The sequence below is a fragment of the Loa loa genome (assembly GCF_000183805.2).
Source record: "Loa loa unplaced genomic scaffold supercont3.13, whole genome shotgun sequence".
NCBI classification, from domain to species: Eukaryota; Metazoa; Nematoda; class Chromadorea; order Rhabditida; family Onchocercidae; genus Loa; species Loa loa.
In genome coordinates this window covers 334,023-346,522 of record NW_018108193.1, presented here as the reverse complement: position 1 = coordinate 346,522, position 12,500 = coordinate 334,023, and the positions used below count along the sequence as shown (strand labels likewise).

General features: G+C 33.1%; 3 protein-coding genes across 3 annotated transcripts in view; 1 reads left to right on the top strand and 2 right to left on the bottom strand.

Moving 5' to 3' along the window:
• LOAG_07918 (hypothetical protein) overlaps positions 1 to 2,418 on the top strand; it is a gene marked incomplete at its 5' end in the record, with an annotated part of 2,514 nt that extends 96 nt beyond the window's left edge. Inside the window, 8 exons of the mRNA XM_003143450.2 lie at positions 1 to 54; positions 413 to 611; positions 853 to 941; positions 1,004 to 1,183; positions 1,277 to 1,431; positions 1,540 to 1,624; positions 1,734 to 1,954; positions 2,188 to 2,418. The exon at positions 1 to 54 is cut by the window's left edge and continues 96 nt beyond it. Of these exons, the coding sequence (XP_003143498.1) occupies positions 1 to 54; positions 413 to 611; positions 853 to 941; positions 1,004 to 1,183; positions 1,277 to 1,431; positions 1,540 to 1,624; positions 1,734 to 1,954; positions 2,188 to 2,404 (1,200 nt within the window). The 3' untranslated portion in view covers positions 2,405 to 2,418. The remainder of the gene's footprint in view (positions 55 to 412; positions 612 to 852; positions 942 to 1,003; positions 1,184 to 1,276; positions 1,432 to 1,539; positions 1,625 to 1,733; positions 1,955 to 2,187) is intronic.
• A 2,281-nt stretch (positions 2,419 to 4,699) lies between these two features.
• On the bottom strand, positions 4,700 to 9,816 carry LOAG_07917 (tumor endothelial marker 3). The gene is made up of 13 exons (XM_020447567.1): positions 9,642 to 9,816; positions 9,264 to 9,400; positions 8,725 to 8,877; positions 8,466 to 8,535; positions 8,031 to 8,204; positions 7,680 to 7,744; positions 7,379 to 7,496; positions 7,155 to 7,250; positions 6,952 to 7,069; positions 6,747 to 6,871; positions 6,263 to 6,364; positions 6,020 to 6,150; positions 4,700 to 5,850 (listed from the first exon to the last, which is right to left on the bottom strand). Exons 1-13 carry the CDS (start codon positions 9,715 to 9,717, stop codon positions 5,785 to 5,787), a joined length of 1,431 nt encoding a protein of 476 aa, XP_020302216.1. The 5' UTR covers positions 9,718 to 9,816; the 3' UTR covers positions 4,700 to 5,784.
• A 1,391-nt stretch (positions 9,817 to 11,207) lies between these two features.
• The window catches only part of LOAG_16692 (hypothetical protein), a gene marked incomplete at both ends in the record, with an annotated part of 1,786 nt that continues 493 nt past the window's right edge, over positions 11,208 to 12,500 (bottom strand). The window contains 2 exons of the mRNA XM_020449344.1: positions 11,208 to 11,304; positions 11,817 to 12,237. Coding sequence (XP_020307153.1) covers positions 11,208 to 11,304; positions 11,817 to 12,237 — 518 coding nt within the window. The remainder of the gene's footprint in view (positions 11,305 to 11,816; positions 12,238 to 12,500) is intronic.

Below are 12,500 nucleotides of genomic sequence, written 5' to 3'. Positions count from 1 at the left end.
GAAACAAAGCCACCAAGGAAGCAGTATTCCGATCAGCTACTGCATTTTATTAAGGTACAGTGAATTTCTATATTTTACATGTTTACATGTTGCTACAAATACATTATATTGAAGTTCGTCATCTTATACAATGTCTAATCGTTATAAGTCAGGTGAAGGTATAGGATGATGCGAAAAATATAGTGTAGAATATAGTAACTTTTGAAAATCTTTGTTGTCTTTTTCAAATCGCAGCAGTGTGTAGATTACTTTGGTATAGCAGCTAGCAAAAAGAGCAAATTCTCACAAATTATTCTAACTCTTATTTGCAATTCTTGTGAATTTCAGTTACCACTGTCATCTTCGTGTTTTTCTAATTAGGTTGCTTGTATATTTTAAGTCTCTGAACAGTTTCTAACCATTCTTTTTGCAGCAGAAAATTAACTTAAATGGACCGATGAGTGTTGCTGATTATATGCGTCTAACAGCTTCATCACCTATTGGTGGCTATTATTCGCATCATGGTAGTAAAATATTTGGCGAAAAAGGTGACTTTATCACCGCTCCCGAGCTAACACAAATATTCGGTGAGCTTGTCGGTATATGGTGCTACTACGAACTGAGTTATACCGGTACTTCTCCTACTTTGAACTATGATTGTAAAATAATATTAATGATATTTAGTACTTCCTGTCTTCGGTTTACGTGTGACTATTCATGTGACCTTTACGGAGAATATGTTTAAGACATATACTTGTAGTGACATTTGAAGCATGCGATGTTAACTCTGTTAGAGCCATTCATGATTTATTAAAATAAGAATCTCTTCCATTATGAATTGCAACTGCTTAGTATTATTTCAGGTGCTTTCAGGGCATAGTGGGGAATGGCAGTTAGTGGAAAATGGTCCTGGTACAGGGCAGTTGATGTATGATATCACACGGACCCTGATACAGCTCAAAGTATGCTTCATCTTAATGTTTTTTGTTGTTTTTTAATATCCATTGATGACATTTTGTTTTAGGCGACAGAAGGATCTATTCATCTTGTGGAAACATCTGACGCTTTGTTGAGTCAACAGGAATCTCTGCTTTGTGAGCATACGTCGCAGTTCGTTGACGGAGAACCGTATGTTCGGTGTAATGTGACGAAAAATGGTTTTCCAGTATATTGGTATCGCAGTGTTGATGATATTCCTGCTAAAGTAAATGCTCATCACTTATTATTCGTGTGGAATTAACATAAAATTTCTTATTGGCAGAATTGAATGAAAAACTGGTTTAAATAAGTTTTGCAGTTTTCTGTATTCATAAGCAACGAATTTTTGGATGCGCTGCCAGTAAATCAATTCAAAAGAGATGATAAGGGCAAGTGGCACGAAGTATATGTGAATTTGGATAAAGATGACAGGCTTTGTTTTATGCTGTCAAGATCCGAAAATTTACATACACTGTAAATATTCATTCCATTTGATTTCATTAGAAATTGTTCGGAAAAATCACGACTTCTGTTCCAAACTTTTTTCTCCGCAAACTCTTAAAATAACACTTTATGTTTCAGCGGCTTGTTACCGAAAAATATTCGTGAGGATTTATCAATTAAAGAATGGGAAATTAGTATTGACGCTGGTACTTACATTAATCAGGTTAATCAATGCCAATAATTGCTATAACTGTAATTCAGTTTTGTATCACTGACGATATTTTTAGTGGCGGTAATGACTAAGATTTTTGATATTATGTTCAGTACTTCAGGTCGCTGACAGTATTACGAAATTTGGTGGTTTTGTGTTGATAGTAGATTATGGACATAATGGTACAAGAAAAGATTTATCTTTACGAGCCTACAAAGGTCACCAAATTGTACATCCTTTGGAAAATCCAGGACAACACGATATAACTGCCGATGTCAATTTTGGATATTTGAAAAGCCTCGTCAAAGACCGAACACTGGTTTTTGGACCAATTGAACAACGGTGTGTTGTTCTTTTATTTTCAAAATTTTATAGTAAATCTTTGTTTTTTCAGTGGCGTTTTCGACTGTTATATAAAGAATGATTTCACCAGGAACATTTGGTTTCATTTTTTTTATTTCACTTTTTCTTCGGCACTCCCAGTAACGGACAAAATATTTGGACAAAATATATTTCTTCATTGCGGAAGTGGAACGCTTATAGGAAACCCATTACAACCAATTTAATAATTTTAGAGAATTTCTTGCTCAAATGGGAATTGGATTAAGGCTGCAGAAACTGTTGGCATGTTGTAAAACAAAGGAAGAAAAAGAAAATTTGTTCAAATCTTATGAAATTTTGTTGAGTGCAAAAGGTATGGGTGAGAGATTCAAAATGATGAGTGTATTTCCAAAAACACTGGGAAGTATTTTAAGTCAACGTAAAGGACCAGCTGGTTTTGCAGGTGTGTGAACTTTTTGATTGGTTGTTTAAAATGTCGCACGGAGTTCTCTCATTTTTTCTTAACTATTTTCTTAAATGTTATTTTCGAACTTATATAAATCGGTGCATTTTTGTTCAAGTATTATGGTTTTAAATTATTAGTGAATTTTGTTTGCCATTCTTTATATTATTATCGAAAGCCATGGAAATATGCTAGACATCTGCAAGAAAGTTGCAAGGAACATGGGATTTTTTTTTATCCTACAAGAAAAATTTCCTGAAATTCAGAAGATCGTTCTAGTATTGAAATAAACATTTTTCAAACTTACACACTTCTCAACATACTTATCTGTGTTATGCATAACTAGGTCATTGAAGTTTTTATTCAAACATTTTGAAATGGTTTCATCATGAAAAACTAAATTCGAACTTGAACCTATTCGTCATGATAGCTTGCTCATTACTGCTGCTTATTTGTCCGCAATTTTCTCGGTTATAATCGTCATCGTCATTTTGTTATTTAAAAGGGATACTGTTAAGTTGTAAACTTCTGCTATATCACTCCTATGGGTCATTTCTGACTTCACAGTTTTAATCTTTTCTGTTTTCGTCTGTTCTTTTTATTAGGAATGAGTATTAATTAAAATTTAAGTTATTGCAACTGATTTTCATCCGAAAATTTCCTGTTTTCCATACTTGTGATTTATGAGAAACACAAATTCTTAGTGTCAAATTTCATAAATAGAATCAGTTAACGAATGGATAGTGAAATAATAACTGAATCATTGAATCTTAATTTTCGTGCCAATGAATTTCTATGATTTTTTTTTTTTTTTGTAAAAATCTAAAGTTTCAATTTTTTTTGGCGAAGTTTCTGATATCTTGCTAAGCTTATAACTACAGAAGTAATCACTCCCACTTAATGCTAGAAGTTATTTTGGAGTATTGCGAATTTTTACTAAGTTGAATAGTCGGTGATTATTATCAATTAATGGTGATAGGATAGTTATTGCATGTGAAAAAGATGACTGATATCATGATACATATTTTACTTATGATCAAATAAAATGGGGATATTGTTAGGGAGAAGTGGATATTTGTACCGTTTGAAATCTCATAATCTACTTACGCTAATGAGTAATAAACTGGTTTAGGGAATGTGTATTGATGATAGTAGATCATCTCTCATTTGGCTAATCTTGCAATAATTACTTATGACGAAAATTTATACATCATGACGAATTATTTTTAAAAGATGAAGATTGAAAAGTAAATTTGAAAATAATGCTTGTATCCATAGAAATAAATTGAAAAGATAATTCATATATGAATTGGTCACTCATTGCCGCTTATAATTATTGCTAAAATGCTTCTGAAAAAAGTAATTTGATTTTAACACTCTTTTATTCCATTCATTTAAAACGAAATAATTTAGCTACCGTTTTGATACGAGACCTAAATATTCCTATGCTAATTGCCATTCAGAATTCTAATTTGTTTATTAACACAAAAAAAAAAAAATCATTGTTAAGAAACGAATATTGTTAAAATAATATACTGAATGGTTAAATTAACATCTTAATTAATTATATGAAATATTCAATTTGCGAATTCAAATGTCTTTTCCAATTAAGGTAGAATCGTTGTTTCGTCTTCGTAAACGGTTCAAGTACAGTTCAAAGTAAGGCCGATTAAATCGTTGAGTAAAACCGATTTAAAAAAAAAGAACCAGCATTTTCCAAACAAAAAATTGTTAGTTCCCCAATAAACACTTCAATATATTCGTCCTACTGCCCCTGTCTTTTTTTTGACTTTTCAAACTTCATCAAATGTAGCACACAATTAATTTTCATTTGGATTTCTTGATAATGCAAATCGAGAGGCACACTTGAAAAATTTATAGCACGAAATAAAATTCGCTTGACGTTGACAAAGTATCCAGAGAATTATGTGATTGGATTTCTTTTTTTTGAAACTTTAGTTTTTAAAATTGGATGAAATTCACTATCAAAAAAAAGGCAAAAGTTATTTTCTCAGAGGTAGACGTAATTAGCTAAGCGCATTCATTACATTTAAAGACTTGCAAAGGCTAATTACCTAATTGCTCCCACTGTTAATATCATAATAGGGATAAGAGTCTTCCAAATGTTTTTCGAATTTGTTCGCCACTTGCAAAGTTCCGAATTTCAGACACCATACTAAACAATGTATAACAATGTGTGGGAAATTATTCAGAATGGATAGTAAAAGATGTTACACTACACTGGAGATAAGTTGATTAAACGATTGTTAAAATATGAAGTGTATAACAGCGAATAACAAAATTTGTATTTTTTTTGCCTTGCAAGATATGAAAAACAAGAATGAGATGTGATAACACGAAATGCTGCGACTTAATACACACATTATCCGAAAAAATGCTACCAAATGATAAAACAAAGCAGAAGCACTGTACAATATATTCTACCAGTTTTAAAATTTCGTATTTCAATTACAAATCATTGGTAAACTAACAATAGATAAAGGGATTAGCGCTTAACATAAGTCTCTCTTGGGGGCCTAGTATCCGACGTATAGCTCTGCCACTGCAACAATATTCAAAAAAAATCCTGGTATTTCAATTTTAAAAACAAACATTACGGTACGAAAAGATTAATAATTTTTCGAAATCTTTAGACACAGAGTGGAAAATTTCGAACAGTGAGTTTAAGTTTAAATCATAAATTATATAAATCAAGCAACTTACAATTAGTAACCTACTAAAAACACCTCAGGACGAATACTGTAATAAATGAAAAAATGCTGACGAAAAATTGCAGTTCTATAACTCAAGAGCTAAACCTCAAAATAAATTTTAAAGAATGGCCGATCATTTCAAATCAATTCAACTTCTTTGAGTGTAAATGTGGTCATTGCAACTTTATGAAAGAATCAAGTAATAAATAGGGTAGTGCAGAACTGAACAATTGTTTATGGAAGGATAACTTAGAGGAAATTTCGAAGAATAACCATGATCAGATAATAAAACAAATATCAAAGACAGGGCCTGAAAGAACAATATATTATTGCTAACTGTATGACAAAACCAGAATAAAATTATTTGGAAAAAACTTTGAAAACAACGAATAACGCTTTTAAGGTTGACCAAATTCGAATATCCTGGATGTTTAATCCAAATTTCATAATATATAATATTTTTAAGTTTTTCGTTTCGTATTTTATCACAAAGCCTAAACAAAGGTCTGTGGTACCATCTGAGAAATAAATGGGATAAAAAAACCAAAGCACAAAAGGATGAAAAATCCATTTCGAACATGCATAACAGTCAATGATAAGCAAACACTGAGATTCAATATTGACGCGCATACCTATTGTTTGAAAATAAAAATTCCTTGAGTTATTTCCACTGCTTACATGTGTACTGAAGCACTATACCGAACGTGACTCGATGGCATATGCCACCTCGAAGGACGATACTGAAACATTATTTATGGAAAACAGAAAAAGATGTAAAGGAAAAAAAATTTCGAATAACATCTCATAAGTAAATTTATCTTTCTGAGCATACAATAAGAAATACCATAAAGGCATTTTTCCTTGTAGTAATCTTCATGAATATTTTTTTTTAAAAAAATCAGGATTTACCCTTATCAATAGTTGGCCCGAAGGCGTATGAGGATTGAAGTATGCGTATGAGGCCCAACTTGCCAGCATTATAACACCAACGACGACAACAAATATTGACACGAATCCGCTATTAGATCGGCCCAACACATCTATAAACTGGCTTAATTTCATCATAGATCTTAGCAAGAGATCGACTCTATTAAATTATTCACTAGATTTCGTTCATAATGAATCGAAAACAGTAAATAGTTGTAAAATCACCTTGGCTGTCTTTAGCTACTTGTGGAACTTTAATTTTTTTCTCACGATCCCACGCAACCACTTCATCCGGTTCTGACGGTGATGCTGTTACTCGTACTTTCCCTGCAAATGGAACAGATCGTTTTGCGACTTCTAAATGCTGCAATTTTACTTACTAGTATTATAACTGATTGTTTTATGAGGATATGAAAATGAATGTTCCTAAACTGTAGTATATTTCCATCTATAATACGTATTAGTACTGAGGTAAAATAAACTGCCAACAAAGAGATAAGAAACTGAATAATCAGACTGAGCGATCAGCCGCATAAACTAAAAATCCAGTTAGTTTGGTTTAACAAAGCAAGTGACGATTCTATAAAAACCATTTAACTGCTACGAAATCAGTATAACACAGAGGCTACAAAAGCCGTGCATGACGATCTTAGAGACATTGAAGTTGCAATTATTAAAGTTTTTTCGATCATCATTTATTTAAAAATACCAGATGCATCACGAATATCGTCTTCCTCATCGATTTCATTGAAATCTTCATCTGCACTACAGTAAGTCACTTTACCGTTATCCTTGCAGTTGCCTTCAATCCAGTGCTGTCGGCGTCTATGCAGTCTGAAAATAAACTATGTAACATATTCCCCTTGAGGATTCCGAATTAGAGATCTTTATTTACGCAAAGAAGCATAGTTTACCCAGCTTGGTCAGAGCAAAAAGGTCCACCGTGTTTTGCCTTCGAATGACACCAAGAGCAGTTAAAATGTTTTAAAGTCGCATTGGAACATTCTTCACAGCTCTGATACTGTATGCATGCTGGAATATGAAGACTTGCATTTACGTATTTTCTATGAATACAAAAGAATTTCGAAAAGAAAAATTTTGCAAAAATTGGTCTTACTTGGTTGAGCCTTCAATAGAACGATTGTATTTGATACAATAAATAATGGTTTCACTTCAATGCGATGGTATTCGTAAATAACCCGTTTTATTGATGCTACAAAAAAAAAAAAGAAAAAAAAAGGACGGAGGCAGTGTGAATTCACAAAGTTTTAAAAAGGACATTTCCAACGATATCATTCTGCGATATTCCAATTTAAAGAGCAGAAAATGAAAAAAACTTACGAGGTTGCGAAATAGGTGCAAGGGGATTATGCACGCTGTGATGAAAAAGATAAGCATCACTCATCCCTATTTTCACTGGGTGATGGGAATCACTGATGTTTGTTACAGGTATCGGTACCTAAAATATCGCTTAAAGATACTGTCGAATCAAAGTAAAGTGTTGTCACAAAATAGGAAAGGGATCATCGGAAGAGGGACATATACTGCTCAAATTAATTTGCTTACTGCTTTTTATATTCCTGCTTACTTACATTAACTTAATACTTATTAGAATGCAAGCATGAATTCATTCAATACTTACATCTTTGTAGACGAACCAGATATCTCCGTTCTTGTGTAAAGATGCTTGGAAAGTGAAGAAACCGTCTGAAAGTATGTTGACAATAACCTAACATAATTTAACATCTAATCTTGAAGCTCAAATCTTCAACTGAACCGATCGTATAAAAATTCTAAAAGCTAACATAATCTAAGATTGAAGACTACGTATATTTACAACATTTACACTTACCTCTCCCAGTGATACAAACACTGTCCATTTTATTTTCACTGGAGTGTTCAAGCTATTTTTGCCTTTCAAAGATAAATTTTCGAAAAGGAAATTTCCAAAAAGTGTGGCATGCTAATCTTAAAAGATGTACAGAAACCGTGCCTGAACGTTGTTCACGAAGTTGTAAATTACGCCATTCCATAACAAACTTTTCACCATCATCCGCATACATAATTGTAGCATTTTCGCCGTGCGTATCAAAATTGGCCATAAGCGGTGCAATATATTGCGTGGCTGCTAACCAGCTGTGCCACTGATCACCAATGTAAGCAAAGCCTATGAAGTAAATGAGTTTGTGTCTGTGTGCTATTATTTTGCTTTGAATTTATTCCAAATTTCGAGCTCTCAATAAAACGTAGTGGACATCAACAACACTATAATTACAGAACACTGACTACTAAAGAATCATTAATTCTATTTCAAAGTATATTACTATAAAAGAGCGGAAAGTCAGTATCTGTTAGTATTCACAAGTTTAAAATTTCTAAGGAATACTATAGAAAAACCTAAGGTTTTTGGAAGAAAATGATAACTTACCACCAGTAGCGATAGTTAAATTTTTCATTCGGTGACCATAAAAAGGAAAATCAAACTGTATCTTAGCCGCCTAAAATCTTTTCAAAAAAAAAATTAGTGAAAATAACGAATTATAGATTCAGTCGCCAATTAATGTTATAAAACAATGTAATTTGCAAATTACCTTCTAAATTTCGTTCATACTAGTAGTTCTATTATTTTGGCATCAAGAAGACTGGAAATTGTTACAAAAAAAATCCAGATGGTTGATATTACATACCACGGCTCTTCTATAGCTATTTGAAAGTGATGAATGACTTCTATTACCAACAGTTCCTGGCTTTTCTAACATTGCTGGTACATCGATGTAATAATCCTTCATTAGATCGGATCTATTGACTTTGATTTCCATTATGTAATACTGATGATCAATCTTTAAAAAAAAAAATGTTTTCGAATTGAACTTTAAACTCCAAAGTTCAAATTAAATCAGTCATTTTTTTGAGTACAGGAAATATATTCCAATTCTATGATATCAGTACATAATGATATAAATATCAAGGCAACTTCCGTACCACATAAATTCTCTGCTTCGCATTACTCGTTATTTGTTCCCATTACTTCAAAAAGTGGAGTTACGTTAACAGTCTTAAACGAGACCGCAAATAATCGATTAAACACAACTCTCAGGATATGCAAACCTAACTAAAATTTTTATGAGCAGATGATGCTGAAGTAAAAATAATACTATATCGGGAGGTAACACAATAGTCATACTTGAATATGCTGTAAAATCAAAATAGTATTTCAAAAGCATACCGAATCTTCTAGCACCTCAACGTCTTTTGGTAAACGAAATGCGTCCTCGATATCATCGCTGTCATCATCAATTCCTCTTTTATATCTTCTTTGTAATGGTGAGAAATTTGGCGGGTCGAAATTGTAGTAAAATGACCCTGAATTAGAATTTTGGTTTAAAATGCGCGGCCCTAGAAAAAGTTGTAGATTCTAAATAATTCAAAACAACGAATAATCGGTAGGAATTGAGCTTTTCAAACCAACGACAAAAACTCAGAGATGAGAAGGATAGGGAAAATGCAGAAAGGATAACTGCAGTAATGAAACGAATTACCTTAGTACTGACTAACGGTATGAAATATTATTATAAATTGGTTCTAAAAAAGAAACAACACACACCTTTTCTTTCAGCAGTAAATGAAAAATCGATAAAAGTGAGAAGGAAAAGTAAGAGATGTAATTTGAAGTACATCATTTCTCCAGAAGATAGTTTGTTTTAGCGTGCAAACTGTTTCATGCAAACGCCCTCTGCGAGCGATACACGTCACGCATAACACGTATAAATCCTAAAAATCAATTATTTAAATTTTTATCCCAGCAAAAATTAATAATTCTAAAAAAGTAATGGCCGAAAAATAATCATACGTGACATAAATGATGCATAAATACATTACGCACTACTAATGCATATATGATGCATGCTCTTCATAAATGGAGCATGCATAATGCATTTGCAAATGCATGCATACACAATTTGGCACAATTATGCGAAGGAAACTGCGATAATATACAACCTCTTGCGATTAGGGAAAAGTGAAAATTATTTCCATTTAATATTTCGCTACTGTATAAAAGCTACTGTATAAAATGAAGGCAAAAATTTCAAATTTTCAAAAATATACTGTAAGGGAGCAGAAAGTGATTTCAATGTATCAGCGTGTCTTCGAGAAATCACTTTACATAAACGGTTAGTATTCTTGCGTTCCAACAGAATAGTGTGCGAATCACAATTATTACTTTTACATGAGCAAAAGATAAAAAGAAAGTTCACGATAGCATCGTTAAAAACCGTTGCATCTGATAGGTCATTGCATGGTCACTTCAGCCATATGTCCAGTTGTGTTTACCATCATCATCACTGGGTACATTACTTGATGCTACGCAACCTACGTGGAAGATATACTGAACGAGAATAATGGAATGGGTTGCACTTTAAAACGAGAGAAGAAAGTTAAAATTGAAAGAGAAGTGGCGTTTTGGTTTTAAAAATCAATGAACATAAAAAAGAACGGTCCGATATGAAAAATAAATGACCCATCCACTCATTCACGTCTGTCATCTTACGCCCACGAATATCAGCAACGTGACAATGCGGGCAATCCTTCTTGGACGGAGTATTATTCGCGACGACTTGGAATGAATCGATTTGCAAAAATGGTAAAAGTAAGCAGCACTTTAGCGATAGTTAGAAATTTGGTATAATGACTGAAATGAGGAATAATGGAAATAAGGACAGGAAACAGAGGAAGAAGGAAGCAAGCGATCAAAAACGATGGGGACGGTGCTCTCATGATATGACTGAGGTACGGGGTAGGGGGGGGGGACATTGAGAGAGGTAAGCAAAAAGAGATCAATGTACTAGAAAGAGTTCTTATTATCAGTGTCTCATCGAACTGTTATTAGCAAAGTTAATGTTGTAAGATGTCCAGGAGGGAAACAGAGTTACTCCACCGGGATAACCGACAATATCGAGACGTCACCCGCTATAGACATAATCTTACCGAGAATAACCATTTATTAACCTATAGTTATCAATTTTCAGGATGTTTTGTATGGATTAAATTCGAGAGAAAGAAACAAAGAAAATTGAGGGACAGACACTTTAATGGATTAAAATATCTGGAGAAAAAATCAGCATGTTCGCCGACAACACATCGCCGCCATTGCGCCTTTTCTCTCTAAAGGTCAGCTAAGGTCATCTCTGTCGTGTGGTATTTTGGCAATTGGATGATGTCTATCCGTGTTCCCATGAGTAGAATAGATGAGAAATTGTCCCAGCTGTCTTAAATGTATGTTGCAACATACTGTAGCATGTAGCATCCACAGCGATCTCATCAATAACGGTTGACAAGACTGTGTTAAGTGATAAGCATAATAATTCATGCAGTGATAACGAAATATCATAAAATAGCAGAGAGTAAAAAGAGTGAAGATAAGAATATCAGTAAAGAAAAGTAAACTATACAGTTTGAAGTACGCTTTCTTACGGTACTGTAGAACCTACGTTGGTGAGGTGTAGTAGGATTAGATGAAGTAGTTTCTGAATTAATGAGAAATATTTTGTTGGATAGATGAACATGATAGAAAGAGACAGGATAGCTAGCAGTTGAAGTTTTTGTCAGGAATTTGAAGTTGTGATAGATATTAAGAAAGGAAAGGAAGAAGGAAAAAAGGGAAGGAGAAGAGAAAAAAGAAGGGAAAGAGGAAAGGAGGAAAAGAAGCAAAGAAAGAAGGCTGTGTTTCTTCGGCAAGAGAATGTGGCTGCTAATCGGAATCGATTTGTCCTTTTCTAACCTAATATGCCGAGGTAAAAGATAGGATGTAGAGGTAGGTGAAGATGAAGATGATGATGAACATGTTAGGGATAAAGATGATGAAAATGGTGATGATGATGATAAGGATGAATATGATGATAAGGATGATTGGGATAATGATGAATATGTCGGGACAATGATGATGATGATGAATATGTCGGGATAATGATGAAAATGATGATGATGATGATAAGGATGAATACGTTGGGATAATGATGAAAATGATGATGATGATGATAATGATGAATATGTCGGGACAATGATGATGATGATGAATATGTCGGGATAATGATGAAAATGATGATGATGATGATAATGATGAATATGTCGGGATAATGATGAAAATGATGATGATGATGATGATGATAACGAAGAAGCATTTGGACTTATTTCCTCTTTTACTAAGTTTGAAGAAGTATTATTGTGAAGTAAACACATATATCAAAATATAATATATAATATATATAGTATATAAAATAGGAAAATGAAATTGACAATGATGCTTTCATTGCTTGCATGAAAGGGAATGAATGCTATTAATCGATTGTTTTTGCTCCTTTCATTTTTGAATTTGTAATGATCGAAATGAGCTGAAAGAGAAGAAAATTGGAAATGGATGCGTATGAAAAGAAATGAATGAAACTTATGGGAGTTAAACTGTGGT

Coding starts and splice junctions, on each gene's coding strand:
- LOAG_07917 (XM_020447567.1), bottom strand. CDS start 9,717: ATGATGTACTTCAAATTACATCTCTTACTTTTCCTTCTCACTTTTATC. Junction 8,878..9,263: donor TTGAGGTGCTAGAAGATTCG/GTATGCTTTTGA, acceptor TTTTTTTTAAAG/ATTGATCATCAGTATTACAT. Junction 6,365..6,746: donor CGATATTCGTGATGCATCTG/GTATTTTTAAAT, acceptor TTCCATTTGCAG/GGAAAGTACGAGTAACAGCA.